Source organism: Phragmites australis, chromosome 1, assembly GCF_958298935.1.
Source record: "Phragmites australis chromosome 1, lpPhrAust1.1, whole genome shotgun sequence".
In the NCBI taxonomy this organism is placed as follows: domain Eukaryota; kingdom Viridiplantae; phylum Streptophyta; class Magnoliopsida; order Poales; family Poaceae; genus Phragmites; species Phragmites australis.
Window position 1 is genome coordinate 31,316,138 of NC_084921.1, and position 16,654 is coordinate 31,332,791.

At 44.3% G+C, this 16,654-nt stretch overlaps 2 protein-coding genes across 2 annotated transcripts; both read left to right on the plus strand.

Annotated features, from left to right (window-relative positions):
• The first annotated feature begins 5,315 nt into the window (after nucleotides 1-5,315).
• LOC133915181 (uncharacterized) lies at nucleotides 5,316-9,231 on the plus strand. The gene is made up of 3 exons (XM_062358247.1): nucleotides 5,316-5,622; nucleotides 6,750-6,976; nucleotides 8,813-9,231. The coding sequence occupies exons 1-3, from the start codon at nucleotides 5,399-5,401 to the stop codon at nucleotides 8,818-8,820; spliced, it is 459 nt and encodes a 152-aa protein (XP_062214231.1). The 5' UTR covers nucleotides 5,316-5,398; the 3' UTR covers nucleotides 8,821-9,231.
• Nucleotides 9,232-14,323: 5,092 nt separating this feature from the next.
• Nucleotides 14,324-16,337, plus strand: LOC133915188 (leucine-rich repeat extensin-like protein 4). The gene has a single exon (XM_062358261.1). It carries the CDS (start codon nucleotides 14,341-14,343, stop codon nucleotides 16,147-16,149), a length of 1,809 nt encoding a protein of 602 aa, XP_062214245.1. The 5' UTR covers nucleotides 14,324-14,340; the 3' UTR covers nucleotides 16,150-16,337.
• Nucleotides 16,338-16,654: the final 317 nt, after the last annotated feature.

A 16,654-nucleotide genomic window follows, 5' to 3' on the forward strand; every position in this document is an offset into this window, starting at 1 on the left:
CTCCGGAATATTATCGACTAATCGTGAGAACTACCGACAAACAACACAAAGCAAACACTAAGAACAACATACCGGACACTTTAAAAATACTATGGTTGGATAGGTAAGATTTTATAAATATTTAGACGCAAGAATCGTCTAAATCGGAGTTAAGATGAAAAGAGAACAGCTTTCGAGAGATGGACTAGACTGAAAAAGAAATGCTGATTTTCTGGAACTATCTTCCTATGGGAAAGACTTTATTGCACAATCACTGTGTCAGGCTTAACAACATCATTGTGCAAGATTCAAGAAGTGTAGGGTAGACTAGACTTCACTGACTAGACTAAGGAGAATGATGTGGCGCTAACTTGGCATGCTATGCAAGTACCATCTTGGATTAAAGCGAGGATACGCTGAGATCTAGTATCGATCACCTATGAGGCTATGATGGATCAAAAAGGCTGAAGGTTGCGCTTCTAGGTTTAGGATATTACTGGTGACTCTATGTAGCGGTGGTGGTTCGGGTTTCGTCGAAGATGGCGATCGGGCACGTGGCCACAAATATCGATGTCGGCTTTAGTGGTGTTTCAGTTAAACGAGGGTAGCATGGCATAGAACGCGGAAAGACTAACTCAGCGATATGGTTGGTTTTGGAAGGGGTCATCTGAGGTAGCGACAAAACAGCGATGACTGCTTCTAGGTTTGGTGGTGACCGCGAACAGATTCAGGAACGAAGACGCTAGCGTTTCAGGAGATTGGCTATGAAATTTGAGGAACCTTTGAACAAAGATGTTCATATATCCCGGGAACACAATGCTATGGTATGGGTTTTAGTAGATCATCCATTGAGAGGAAAAATGATCAGCAGAGATGAGACGGGTGATGGCTGCGATGTGCTGTGGTCGGCAATAGCGTCCTGGTCGTGTCGCTGCACAAATGGGGATGGGATCCTAGGGTAACATAGAAGACTCAATGGGACACGTTGTGACGTGGTTGGTGCATCCATACGGCTTTCGGATTGACGGGGAACGCGAATGCAAATCCGATGCACGCGCAGAACGAGTCCAGAAACCGGATAGCGGGTATGTCTACCTTGATTTCAATAGTTTGGCTGCTCTACTTGCTAACCTGGTTGGTGAGGGCATGGGGAACATCATGGGACATGCACTGGTGAAAGGGCTTGGTGATTTGACCTCTGGTCGGTCGGGAACATCGATGCCAATCAGCTACAGCGCGGCTGTCTCGCAGCTATCCGCGACGGCGACGACCGTGGCGGCGTAGATCGGGCTTTGGCCGGGGCTAGGGCTTGGCTAGGGACTTAGTATGATGCTAAAATAGTAGTAAGAAAGGAGAAGAAGGGGTCCTCACATTGCTTTGACGGTCGAGGAAGGAGGATTCGCGGAGAAAACGACGTAGCGCATCCCGGGCAGCGGCTCCGGTGAACGGCGGCGCTCCGACGATGCACGGACAAGGCAGCAGTGACTTCTAGGGCTTGGGGGTGTGGAATAGGGGTAGGAGAGGACGTGCAACTCATATATATAGGGCTAGAGGCGGCTGGTTGAGGTGGAGTCCAAACCGAACACGAATCGGATTCGAGTTCGAGTCGGTTACAGTTTCCTTTTTCGCAGCTCTGTATTCCAAGAATGATATCTCTATTGTCCGGACTTCAAATTGGACGTTTCTTGATTCTAAATTGTAGTACTTGAAAAGATCTACAACTTTTGTAGTCATTGGAACTTCTAAAAACTCCATCTTGATTTCCAAAAATGCACCACAAGATAAACTGTTTGAACTTGGATTTCTCTGCGCAGCACTGATTTCGGGGGTCATAATTCCTAGCTCCATTATCCAAAAGGGGACTTCCATAGGTTCAAATCAAAGCTCTCGACGAGACCTACAACTTTGGTATTTTTAAGATTTACATTTGAGGCCGTTTTGAACTCCAAAACGTCATGGAAAGATGAAGCTGTCCAGGACACCGCGAAAATTTACAGATTTCGTGGATCCTTTGTTGGGCCATCTAGAAGACTTGGCTAAGGGTTTGGACTTGAGCAAGATTGAGCCTAAAGACACTTTAGATATATCTAGGATTTAGAAAAGAAACTTTTGCAGAGAAATTTAAATAGGGTTTGAATTTGAATTGAGCTTGAAGTAAATTTAAGAGAAACGAAAAATATGAGGTTGAACAAGAATAAGAGTAGATAAGGAATTTGAATTTGAATTTGGGTTGAATTTGAGAAAGAGGAGAGACATTGAATTTAAACAATGATTTGGATAAGGTTTGAATTGAACTGGAGAAGGATCAGGTATGATCAAGGATTGAATAGATGACGAATTCAAAGATTTTGAATTCCAACCATTAAGATCCTTAACTTATTCACTACTGAGTTTTGTAAAAACCTTTTCAAATCTTTTTCACTCAAAACACCAAAGAGAAAGAAAAGGAAAAAAAACTCTAATGCATTTACCTGGTTCCTAACAAAACTCAGCATGCAATACACATAAAATAATAACCTATATTGATTGATTGATTAAGAAAATAGGTTTTAAACCTATACTACTGGTGAAGCTATTCAATAATCTTGAAATTTTTTAGAAATTTGAGAAATATGAAAATCAGGGTGTTACACACCACCCATTCACTACATGCTGCAAATAGACCTTATCATGGAACATCTGCCCATTGCTCACCACAATCGAATCATACACTCATGTGGACTGGTGTCCATTGCTGATCGTCAAATTCCCCATTGCAAAATTCATCCATTCCTCAGGAATACCACTTTTCATGCCCCATTTCGTCCAACGGCTGAGTCGACAAATGTGCGAAACTCATCATCATCTGCCTTCATCTGGTCAACAAGTGCCTCATCTCGCTCCCCTTGATGAACAACCAGTGCGGCCTGAGCATCTTCATCGTCATTACGCTCTTCGTTTGCCATCTCAACCTCAACCGGTGCACTTGTCCTCACAGGCACTCACGAGAACCACATTCTCCTCCTCTTCAACAAAATTTTCACCAACAACTTTTGAGGTACTAGACTCAACTTTTGTTGAACCAACACCACTCGCTTCTACAAGGATGCAATGGGAAAACCCGACCTCATTGTCACATATTGTTGCCATTGCTTGGAATTTTTTAGCTCCCAGAGATCCCACTGCCACCTGGTTTCGAAACGTCTAGGAGTCAAAACCTTGACCGTCAACATCTATTATGCCAGACTAACTTGCAGTAGATTATACAGCCACCCAAACACTTGGCTCGCCTCATCTCTCCCGGACTATTCATTGTTATGTCCACATATTGAAAATTACTCAAATCTACCTCAATATCACACTGTATGGCATATCCATGTCCCTAAAAAGCTCTAAAACCCATTACTGTTGCATCTCTGATGCAAAAATTATACTAAATTCGGTCAACTAAAATATTGAACTCTACTCTAAATATTGAACTCTATATGTGCCGAAAATTCTACTCTACATGTACAGAACATTCTACTATATTTTTTTTCTAAATATTTTAACCTACGCATCCTTTTCTAAATATTCTAACCTACACATCCATTATGAAATTTACCGCGGTTTGGAACTCTAATATTATGTATTCTTATTTTATTCTTCCGAACTAGGTCTCTAAATGTTATACCTAAATTTTGTATTTTAAATCTAATTTACACTCTAAACATTCTACTCTAATTTCCCAAACTCTACTAAAAATTCTACTATAATATTCCTACATTGTCGAATGTACCTATTCAACTCTACATATTATAACTTTTTTCTACCTAAATTATCTCTCTAATATTTCCTATCCTAAATTTATTGTTCCGAACTAGTATTCTACTCTAAATTTTGAACCCTAACTATTCTAACAATTATCCTTTAAATATTCCAAACATTCAACTCTAAATCTTCTAAACATTCTACAATAATTTTTCTAAATATTTGAACCTACGCATCCTCTAAATATTCTAACCTACACGCCCATTATGAAATACACCGCACATTTAGAAATGCAATATTACCTATTCTTATTTTATTCTTCTGAACTACTCTCTCTGGTTGTAAATGTAGGTCGTTTTAGCCTCCTCAACTATTCTCTAAATATAAATCATTCTCAAACTTCTATGTATTTTTTTTCTCTTTTATTCCTGTCTTGCCCTTGTTTAATAAATACTACCACTCTCACAAATGAATGAGTTATATTTTTCAATGCAGAATAAATAAAGGGTAACAAGATCATTTAATCTACTTTCTTAATCCTTATACATAAGTGTAAAACGACCTACATTTACAATCAGAGGGAGTAGGTCTCTAAATTTTATACCCAACTTTTGTAATATAAATCTAATTTATACTCCGAACATTCCACTCTAACCTTCTAAATTTTATAGTCTAATTATTCTAAGTTTTTTTTAACAATTCTACATTTTCTAGCTACTAAACATTCCAGAACTAGATAATCACTCTAAATTTTTTAACTATTCACAATTTCCGAACTATGCCTAAATTTTCTACTCTACTCTAAATTTCACTCTAACTAATCCAAATTTTCTACCTAAATTTGGGTTCTAATTTCCAAACTACTCTCTACTCTACTCTGCATTTTCTACTCTACTATTTCTATTCTACATTGAAAAAGTAAACAAAAAGGAAAAGAAAATGTACCTTGCCAGGGTCGCCTAAGCAGTGGTCGGGGATGAAAGCTGACAAGCAATTCGTACTGAAATGCCACCAAGATCAATAACCAAAGTTCAGAGTTTATTTCAATCCCGCCATCTCATCTTCCCGCTCGCCTTTGCTCGCTATCGCCACGCGCCGCTGCTCTGCTCGCCCCACCGCTCGTGTCCGGAGAAAGAAGAAGATGAAGCGAACGAACAGGAAAGAAATCAGCGATCGAGTTGATATTAAAGGCATGTTGGCTCTTCGTGTGCCAATATATGCTACACGTCCACCTGTCGACATATGAAGTGCCGATAGATCATCATGGTTAGTCGAATACCTATGTGATGTCTCCCTGACACCAACCAGACCCACCATCTGTCGGCATGTGTAGTATCAACAAGCCCTAGGATCCACTATCGTGTAGGCTGTCGGCACTCCACGTGCCAATATGTACCTATTTTACGAATTTCTATATTTAGATAATATTTTTGTAATTTTTAATAAAATAATATTAATTAAAAAGGGTCAACCCCTAGAAAAAAAAAGCAGAGCATATTCTTCTTCCAGCAGACAACGGACAGCAGTGCAGAGGCTAACGGCTAACCTAACATCTCTTCCCCTCCTCTCCCGAACCACAACCCCAAGTCCCCCCCCCCCCCTCCCAAGGGGCCGCGCCAAGAGATCCCACCGCCTCTCTCCCCGGCGACCACCCAGATCTCGGCGGCGGCAGCGGAGGGAAGGGGAGAAGATGTTCTATGGGGCGATTGTGTGGGACCCGTGGCTGATCGTGTCGCAGATCGTGTGCCTGCAGTGCCTCTACTACCTGGCCCTCGGCCTCTCCATGGCGCTCCTCGTCGGCACCCGCGTCCCGCGCCTCACCCTCCTTTACCTCTTCGACTTCGCCACCCTCACTCCGCGCACCCCCACCGGGTGGTGCGCCATCGCTTCCTTCCTCCTCGTCGCCGTCGCAGGGTACGCCGCTCCTACCCCCATTCCTCTTCCTCCTGTTTCATCTGACTGGAATGGGTCTTCTGGCAAGAGTCAAACGCGAAATGTGCCGGTCGGACGCGTGTGCTTTGGGGCTAATTGCTTGTGGTTGCAAAGCTAGGACTGTAAATTGAAACCTAAGCTGCGTGTATGTCCCCAGATCTGCGCGTTTTGGGCAGCCACCGCAGTTTGGAGGTGTTAATGTGCGGGGCTTGCTAAGTATTTCTTGGGTCAGTAGTCGAGGGTTAGGGCTCTGAAGTGAAGTATCTGAGTTACAGAACCAAATCTTTCCTGTACATTGGGGGCAAGATGGTATCGAGGCTTACTAGTCAATGTATAGTGCCCCTATTGCGGTGCGGTACAAAGGTTTTGGTACAGTTTCTTGATGATCGGTCATTCGCTGTGGCATTCATATTCATTTTAAGGCCGATTGTATAGTAGCTACCTTATGAGATAGATGCTCTAGTATGCTCGAGAGTAACACCTTAATCTTCTCACCGATTGCTTATTCTTGTGCCAAACTTACTTATAACAGAAATAAAGTATGTTGTGATTGTCGTCCCCTTTGCTCATCATTCATTAGAGGAGGCAAAAGTGTCACCAACATATTGCATGCTTTTCGGATTTCTTATGTTAGCAGAAGGCCCTATGCATAACTTCCGCCCTAATTTTTCATGTGTTTTTAACATTATACCAGAAGTAAATATATTAAGGGAAAAGGGGAAGACAAAAGCATGTTTTCTTGTCTCAGGCCTTTTCCAGTTATAAAACACCAAACTTTGCAATTCACATTAATGTGTATTTATTTTCCTTAATATCTTATGTTCAATCAATCCATTTAGTATAAAACCCTCTCAATCAAGCATCCGAAGAGCACAATACCAGCTACCATGCAGTAGGCATTTTAGAGTCTAGCTTTAATGATTAGACTCTCATGGATAGTTTCATAAACCAAAGCAATGATATGAATGATAAGGCTAGGATTTTGATCTTTTTTTAGCGATGAAAGATTTATGTTATTTTTAGCCTTTTCATTTATGCAACTGTTCCTTCTATGGTTTGGGCGAGAAATGGTTGATTGTTAATCTTGCTTCCATGCTTTGCTTGAGCAGTGCTGGGTTCATGCTATATGTGATTGAGAGAGCCAAGAAGTGCTTGGACTTTGCAGCAACCCTCTACATAATCCATCTCTTCATTTGCATTGTTTATGGTGGATGGCCAGCTTCAATTACATGGTGGATTGTTAATATCACTGGTTTGGCGATTATGGCTCTCCTAGGTGAATATCTATGCATCCAACGGGAGTTGAAAGAAATTCCAATATCACGGCTTCGTGCAAGTAAGCAAACCAACTGAGTGTCCTTTTATTTTCCTTTGGATACTTCCTTGTTTGTACATATGGTGTCAACTCCAATTTATTTAAATCGCTTACCAAGTTAGCCCTCTTAGTGATTTTTTTGTGCACAAGAGTCTGGTCTCTGGTGTCAGCATGAATCCTTACAATGACGAAGTTGTAATGCATGCTTCTAATGAACTCTGAAGCAATGGACACAATACATTAAATATTTTCTAATAATCTTAATGTTAACTACCACTCACCTGTACTTTTGATGGCCACTAGGAGTTTTAATGCTATACTAGAGTAAGTACCATAAGGACGGGAAAGTACAAAAGTTCAAATAAAGAAACATAAAGTGAGTGCTCAAACAGGATCATGGGAGAATGTTCATTTATTTGGCTAATTCCTTTAGCAATTGATATACTGGTGATTCGCACTCCTACTTCTCATGTAACTAAAATTTGTTACGCCAATGTTAACTGTATGCCAACTACATCCACATTAGTTACAGCTTCAACAAATTGCTGTCTCCTGATCCTGATGCCATCTGTGCAGAGGGTAGTATAGTTCGAAGCAGTGACGTGTTTTCGAGACCTAATTTTCTCGTATGAACCAAGTTCTTGTTCAATCACTGGCTCCAGCATCTTGCTATTCCTATTGTGCCATTTAGGATGTAAAATCAAGATTTCCAGTGCTGAAATGTCATTTTGCTTCTTTCCCTGTCATTTTATGTTGAACCCTGTCATTGATAGTAGCCTTCCTCGTAAAGCATAGATGTGATGAAGCTCACGTTTAACTGCCATTTTCATATAAACTTTCTTAATTGGTCTTTCCCCGAGTGGTTCTGGCTAGGCTGCACTAGTTATTCATCTGATGATATGATTCAAACATATGACTTCGTGGAATAAGTAGCTCCTAGCCTTCTGCTAAGTCCTGCTAGTTACTACACATTGACAATTCATGCCTATTAAGGCTCAATGGTCAATAATGCTCAGTTCATTGAGTGCAATAGAGCTCTAGGCCATGCTGTGCCAACTAGAGGAACATGAGTAACTATTCCAAGTGAGGTGTGATTGGGTAAACTTAAGTGCGCAGAATTTAGTTTTTTGCACTGAGTATGAACTTTTGGGTTTAAGTTTACAAAGCTAACAGGCTGAAAACAATTGGGACCAACTACAGTCATGCATTCCTGGTTTGGCATTTTCAGAATTTGAAATAGTATGGGGAACATGTGACGACACAAAAATAAACTTTGATATTTGACCTGGTCAAGTGCCCGTGTGTTTTCCTCCCCTTTTCAGCATGGCTGCAAAATCATCTTAGTAAAAACATGTAATGTATTGTCTATCACACTATTTTACAAATACTATCTATAAAATGTTTGCACTGTTTAGATGCTGGAACAAAACATTGAATTGCGGGTTAGGGAGGAAACTGAAGAAATTGTGTACTGTTATCTTTGTTTCGAAATTGCTGTTTATTTTCTTGCGATACTTCATTTGAAAAAAGTTGTCCATTGAGGAAAGCAAGAGTGCTGTCCTTGCAGTTTTCCCATCATTTGCTCTTGCTATTACTGATGTAAACATGTTTAGTGGTTGAAATAAGTCATTTGATAGGGGTAAGCATGGTCTATCTCCATTAACTGCTAGTTGGACAGATATTTTAAAATGTAGGGAGTATTAGTTATGGATGGAACAATTTTCTGGACTTGGGAATTGGCTGTAGCACATGAGTGTTGTTGTTTTGCCTCTTTCACGATGTTTTTCATTTGAATTGAGTGTTTCCTACAACTTTTGACTTATTCGCCCACTGATCTTTTTTTTTTCTTCCCTTCAGGTGTTTAATATCACACGCTGAAAGAGCATAGATGGTTTCAAATGGTCTCAAGAGGTGCTTATTATTATGAGTGCTTCATTCTGTGATTTGCAACCGATACTCGTCAAACATGCAAAGAGTTTGCTCTTCTGATGACGGATCTCCGAGTAGGCCATCATGTAGAAATTGATAGGCTTCTGAGTTCCCACAAATGGAAATGGCAGCTCAGATTGTAAAGCATACATTCAAGCCCTCCCCACTTCCCTATGGAACAGCATTGTTCAAGTAACACAACAGGTGGCTGCGTGACAATTTGTATGACTAGATATCAACAGCTTGGAACTGTATTCTTTAGCGAGATTGATGACAACACATGCAGACACCAATGAGTTCTTGTTTAGAGGTATATTGCAAATAATATATATAGTGTCTTTTGTTCATTCATGCCAGCAGATTTATATGTTTTCTTCTTTTTGAGGAAAGATGCCTGTGTTGTGCTCTTGTGAAGAGAAAAACAAAGTAATAAAAAGGTGGTCCAATTTGTACTGATGCGGCCCGGCCCAAGACCAGAATCCTGTGAATATTTGACCTTGGAAAGCGTCCGGATGATGACCTAAATATTAAGCCCAAATACCTGGAATTGACGAAGACGAGCGATTGGAAAGAAATGTGTAGAGTAAGTAGCTGAGGTCCCTTGCAAGTTGCAACTAACAACCGAACAACGAGTAGAGTAGTCGCACTAAGCCGGAAGAGAAGAGCACGAGACGATGAATTCGGATTGGTTGGAGCCAACGGCTCGTAGTCTAGCTGGTATCATTTGTTTGGTCGCCGGAGACTCGGGGTTAGCACCCAACAACGTACGCATGCATGCTCTTCAGGTAGTTAATTAGCATCCTAATCTTATACCTTTTATACTCTACAACGGTTTGTCCCTCGCATTGGTCTGAGTTAACCTCTCCCGACTCCAGCCGACCGAAAGGGAGAGCTCTCTTGCTCTGCCTACACTGACATCATAAGAAGAGAGACGGTTCCAGAGAACAGCACCCACAGTGAACAGTAGTCACCTTGCATGCGTGGAGGTATCCCTCGTGGTACTACAAAAGAGAGAAACAAAATCATAGATAAGTTCTGAGCTGGCTCAAGCAAAGGCCACCCAAGATCAAATGAAAAATATATCCTTTTTGGTTCCCGCGGCGCGTTGTTCCAAACATGATTATCAAACGGTCCCCTGGTTGATGCATAGAACACGATCAGAAGCACTCTACAGCTATGCCTATGCGGCCGGAGTAAACACCGTCGGACCGAACCGTTTGCGTCGCCGGCGTGGGCTGCAAGGAATGTTTGCGTTATATGTGATTGGTCGCCGGCGACAACACGGCCGTGGGGCCATAGCCCTTTTTGGTTTGCACGCATCATCGCAAACTCGTATGGTGCGCCGAGCGATGTTCGGCGGTGACAGCGCGTGGGCCCCACGCACATGCGCATGCACATGCAGATGGCAGATGTAGGTATCCTCTTTCCGCCTGCTCTGCTCTGCTCTGCTCTGGTTGGTCGGAAAAGTGGGGCCCCGACAAACTCGAACAAACTCGTAATCCTTGTTATTATTCCCTAATCCTCAACGGCAACAGCTATCATTTGCATCGGAAAAAATTCTATGTAACGTATCGCAGAATGTCTCCTCTGCAACACTGTCTGTATGACCATCGTCTATCCGTAACATGAATCCTAACATGAATTTTAAAGATCGTATCAAATATTAGTGTTTGATAATATATTCATAGTTAAATAAGGGTATATTTGAAATCAGAGATCGAAGAGAAAATAAATCACGCAATGTATACACGTTAGGGTCTCGATTAGAGTAATACCTACATCCTATGTGAATGTTGTTGTATATTGATTATTTTAAGTATGAGCAATGTGGCTAGACCTATTATAATAGAGAGCATTGGATCTAGACTGATCTATGATTGAAATCTTCAAATATCTCCAGTTGCTAAGGTCTTGATGTTGCTACGTCGGCCCCCTCCCCCTAGGGTTTAGCTCCCCACCTTATACAGGGGTTGATGTACCATCTTGAATCCTATCGTAGTTGATAAGGAGTCATTTATCTTATCGGTCAAAGCAAATCAGATGAATCCAACCTGAATACTAACTGTACTTGATCGACTAACCCGATCAAGACCTTTCTGGTATGTATCTTCGACATATTCAAATATATCATGTACCACAAGTTCAGATCTGTAATATCCGGAGTTGTTAAACATGTGTATGGTGTAACTTATCTGTATACAGTGTACTCTCCATGCATATATACTTTATAGTTAGATATTCGACAATAGCTCTCTAACTCTATACAGTAGGAAGAGCTTCCATAAGTGCCCACTCAAGTACCGTCAAGTCTAGGCTTGATCGAATAAGGTGGATCGAGCTTGCAGTCGAAAGAATCAAGCAAGAAAGGTCATGTCCTAAGTATCGAGTGGAAATATAGTTGGGTCGATCACCGTGCCATTATCCGCACTCGAGACTCAAAAAGGCGTGTAACATGACTTACCGACACCTGATTCTGAGTGGAGTTAAAAGAGAAAACTCCGAAATTTGAATTGTTGGGTAAGCACATTTACTCGACCAAGCCTAATGGGCAAGCAAAGATTTGCACGAAGCCATCACTCTACCTTTTGCGCTGAACAAGGCGCCACAATGAAGAGAATGGTTACCTAAGAGATGAGAAGTTCTTGGTATTTATCCATATGAACATGGACTGTAGCCATTCTTTTACCCTCTTCCGTCAATCTTTTCCTACAAGCTTTCATCTTTCTCCACCGAAACGCGCCACCGCACAGAAACCTAGCCCCATGGCTTCAAGCCCCTCTGCAAACATCGCCGCTCCTTCCTTGCCTGCAAACATCGCCGCTCCTCTAGAGTCTAGCTCCCCACCTTATATATGGATTGATGTACCATCTCGGATCCTACCGTAGTCGATAGTGAGTTATTTTGTCTTATCAGCTAAGACAAATCAAATAAATCCTACCTGGTTACTAACTTTACTTGATCGGTAACTTAATTAAGACCTTTATGTTATGTGTCTTCAATTTTTTCAAATATATCAGGTACTACAGGTTTAGATCTCAATATCCAAAATTGTTAAGCTTATATATACGGTATACTCCTTATATATACCTATATTTAGATGTTCGATAGATTCTTAGGGCATCGCTTATGCGATGTCAGTTCTTTTTCTTTTGTCAATAGCCGGCGCTTGATTAACGCCTTAGACTAATATAGGCTTAAAAAAACAAATAAAACTTGGACCGATGTGTAACGCACGCAGCAGCACAAGCAGCATCCGTAAATCTATGCGTGGTACTGATACAGCCAAACAAGCATACGGTCCGTTAAGCACTTGTCAACTAATACTGTTAAGCTCGTGAGGTGTATGAGCTAGGTAGGCTCCAGAGTCCGGACCAAAAGAGGAAAAATAATCGATCAGGTGCTAGCTAGCTAGCCACATTACGGCCTATACGTTACGTCTCCCGTGTTTCAAGGCGGGACGGGCTGAATGGTGTCACTTAACGCGTGGAATCAAATGCATGGGCTGTACTTCATTAGTACTTAATACAAATTAAAGTTTGCAATGCACAGCACAGTTCAAAGTTCAAACCAACCAAGCAGAAAAAAATGCTGCATCCACAGGTAATGATGACGGAAGAGAAAATGAAACGGGGAGGCAAAACGCATTCTTGAGCGTTTTAGCCAACTCGATTTTACGCCCCCCTCCTATACGTGTCGCAATTTGTGCACAGAGCCTCTTCTTCAACTCTGACGAGGTTAGGGTTTCAAAATTAATAGTTAGGATTCAAAATTTAGGGGTTTAAGTTCTGACAAAATTCCCTCGTCTATAGGTTCGAAGGGAAGGCTTACCTAGTTGTAGTTATGGTTGGTGGATAGAACGCTATTATTTGAGGTGGAGCTCCAAACGAAACTTTAACACTCTCGTGGTATGGCTGTGGCATGTATGGGTAGCGACAGAGATGGTTAAATGGGCGACCCGGTTCGGCACGGTATGGGTCTATTGAGGTACGACCCGTTTAAGTATGTTAGCTATCGTGCCGCGACTCTAGCTCAGACACGACCCATTTAAGATCGAGTCATGCTGTGTCGGCTCGTAGCATGGTAGGTCCAATAACCTTTTTTGACTGTTAACCTAGGGAAAATTGAAAAAAATCAAAAAAACTTATTTTCACCCAGAATCAAATACACAACCTTCTTCTTAGGAGTTAAACACATTATCATTGCATCACATATCCTATATGGTATTAGATCTAAATAAATTATATAAGATCGTAAAAAATAGAAACAGTTTAACAGGTCATACTGTGCCGGTCCGTCGTACTACAGCTTCGACCCAGATATGACCCAAACCATCATGACGTGCCGTGTCTAGATCGAGCCCAAATAACCGTGCGTGCCGACCCATTTGATATGACTCACTTGATCACCTTTAGGTAGCGACATGGTGAGAAGGTCTAAAAAGAAAGAAGAGGTAGGAGCAGCTAGAGGTACCGTTGGATCACCTCAGCACCAGAACCACTCAAGTGCCCTACAGACATATCATTGCTGGTATGATTAGTTTGGTGAACTGGAAATCCGAGGAGGAATCGAAAAGAAATTGAAGAGGTGGGTTCCCACTAATAAGCGCGTCAGGATCGACGACGCCTGCACGTTGCCGCGACGGGGCCCTCACTACTCTCGCGGCCGGAGGGCGGAGGCGCAGACCACCAGCTCTCTTTGTTTTACTAGAGGATGGCTTGGGAGATTGACAAAGAGCAGAATCTTCTTTACAGCTTGAAACGTCACTAATTCTTTTCGTTCCAAGCTAGGCTCCTCTTCCCAAAGTCATGGATAGGTTTATCTTCTTGGCTTACCTTTTTCTCTCATGTTGAGTGTAATCGAAATTGTTGACCAAGAATTGTAAACTGTATTTTGAGACATTAATCTATGCACCACATATCACAGATGTAACAAAAACACATACAGAATCGCAGATGCTCATCACGGCCTATGTGAATTGGAGCCAAATAATTATGTTCCAGTAGTTTTTCTTTAGAAACTCCAGTATAATATGCTTTCGTATACACGCACACACACAACATCTTCTTTTGAATATAGAAGATGTAGATTTGAAAAATTGACGAAGTCACTACAAACATTTCATTATCAATAAGTACGTCATCTAATACCGAAAACAAAATTCACCTTAATGAGACACGTAATAAAAAATTTCAGCAGCTTTCACCCAATAAAGAACCGCCAATAACTCGTTCAAATCCCCCTGGAAACCCGTAATGGAAGGCGTCCTCTTCTTCGCCCTCTCTCTGCCAGTTCATCCCGTTTGAACGAACGCTGGCCGATCAAGCAACCAATCATCACAGCCGTCCGTCAATCCCCCACCCGCAATCAATATTCTATTCCCGCGCACCGCGATATATCCGCGGCTCCCCTCCCAAGGCTCCTCCATCCACGCCACGGCGGCCAATGCGCGCGCCGCAATGACGACGACGACGCACGGGACTGTCATCCCCCTCCTCTTCCTCCTCCTTGCGCCGCACCTCCTCGCCACCCCCGCTGCGGCGTTCGTCAGCCGCGGCCTCAGCGCCTCCGACGCCGCGCGGATCACGCGCCGCCAGCTGCTCCAGTACAACCACGGCGGCGGCGATGGCGGCGACGTGTACGTGGACCCGTCGTACGCGTTCCCGAACCCGCGCCTCCGCGACGCGTACGTGGCACTGCAGGCGTGGAAGCGCGCCATCCTCTCCGACCCCTACAACGTGACGGGCACCTGGGCTGGGCCCGACGTGTGCGCCTATCACGGCGTCTTCTGCGCGCCGTCCCCGAATGACCACTACCTCACCGTCGTGGCCGCCGTCGACCTCAACCACGCCGACCTCGCGGGCCACCTCCCCGAGGCGCTGGGCCTGCTCGCCGACCTCGCGGTGCTGCACCTCAACTCCAACCGCTTCTGCGGCCTCGTGCCCCGGTCGCTGGAGAAGATGTTCATGCTCCACGAGCTCGACCTCAGCAACAACCGCCTCGTCGGGGCCTTCCCCGACGTCGTGCTCCGGCTTCCCAGCCTCAAGTACCTCGACCTCCGCTACAACGACTTCGAGGGCCCCGTGCCGCGCGAGCTCTTCGACCGCCCGCTCGACGCCATCTTCGTTAACTCCAACCGCTTCCGCTTCGAGATCCCCGACAACGTCGGCAACTCGCCGGCGTCCGTCCTCGTGCTTGCCAACAACGACTTCGGCGGGTGCCTCCCGGCGTCCCTCGCCAACATGTCCGCCACGCTCAACGAGATCATTCTCATGAACACGGGGCTCAAGTCCTGCGTCCCGCAGGAGCTCAGCATGCTCACCGGACTCACCGTGCTCGACCTCAGCTTCAACAAGCTTATGGGCACCATCCCCGACGAGCTCGCCAGGCTCGAGAGCATCGAGCAGCTCGACCTCGGACACAACCGGCTCGTAGGCGATGTGCCGGAGGGGATCTGCCACCTGCCGCACCTCCAGAACTTCACCTACTCCTACAACTTCATCACCGGCGAACCGCCGGTGTGCCTTCACGTCAAGACCCTCAACGACCGCCGGAACTGCATCCCCGACCGGCCCGACCAGAGGTCGCCGGAGCAGTGCCAATTCTTCAAGAACCACCACGTCAACTGCGACGCCTTCAAGTGCAAGAAGTTCTTGCTGCCGTCGCCACCGCCGCCGTCTCCTCCTCCGCCATTGCCGTCACCCCCACCACCCTCGCCTCCACCACCGTCTCCTCCCCCACCCTCACCGTCTCCTCCGCCACCATCTCCATCACCGCCACCTCCATCCCCTCCACCACCGTCTCCTCCGCCACCATCTCCATCACCGCCACCTCCATCCCCTCCACCACCCTCTCCAGTGTACTACTCCTCACCGCCGTCACCCTACTATGAGGTGTCGCCGGAGGACCGGTACCTCTCACCACCGCCTCCGGCTTACTCCGAAGCCCCACCGCCGCCCTACTACGAGGTGTCACCAGAGGACCGGTACCTCTCGCCGCCGCCTCCAGCCTACTCCGAAGCTCCACCACCGCCCTACTACGAGGTGTCACCAGAGGACCGGTACCTCTCCCCGCCGCCTCCGGCCTACTCCGAGGCCCCACCGCCGCCCTACTATGAGGTGTCACCAGAGGATCGGTACCTCTCGCCACCACCCCCAGCTAGTGTCCCCAAGTACGATTACTCGTCGCCGCCGCCGCCCCGGACGATGTACAAGCTGCCGGTGTATGACTATTCATCACCTCCACCGCCGGCCGCGTGGAAACCATAAAAAATGATTCTTTAATCCCGGGATATTTTTCATACGTTGTGGCCATACTACATTGTTAATTCGTTGTGGTAAAAAGTGTTGCTAAATTAATCTCTGGTGTTGATTGCCACCTTCCTTTCTTTTTTTTTTTCTTTTTGCACTTCTATTTTCTTTTAATTTTTCTCTGATTAATTTGGTTGCGCTACGAATTCTCCATTGTGAAAAATTGGCTCCGGCGCAGAGAATGACAACTGAGAAGAAAGAAGTTGTAATTTTTACACACTTGGATTAAAGTTAAATCATATATATATATGATTAACAAATTGTTCTTGGATGTCTCTGTTCTCCTCGCATTATCAGCTGGTCTTGAACTTGCGAGTACGAAAAATGTGATTCTGCGAATGAGTTGGCAATACGTAAGGTACCAACTAAAGGATGTTTCACATTACTGGAACAGCCAATTTGGTTGCAAAGGGCACAAAAATTAGTTTGAACACGGCAGAATCTTCTTCAGCCATGCGATCTG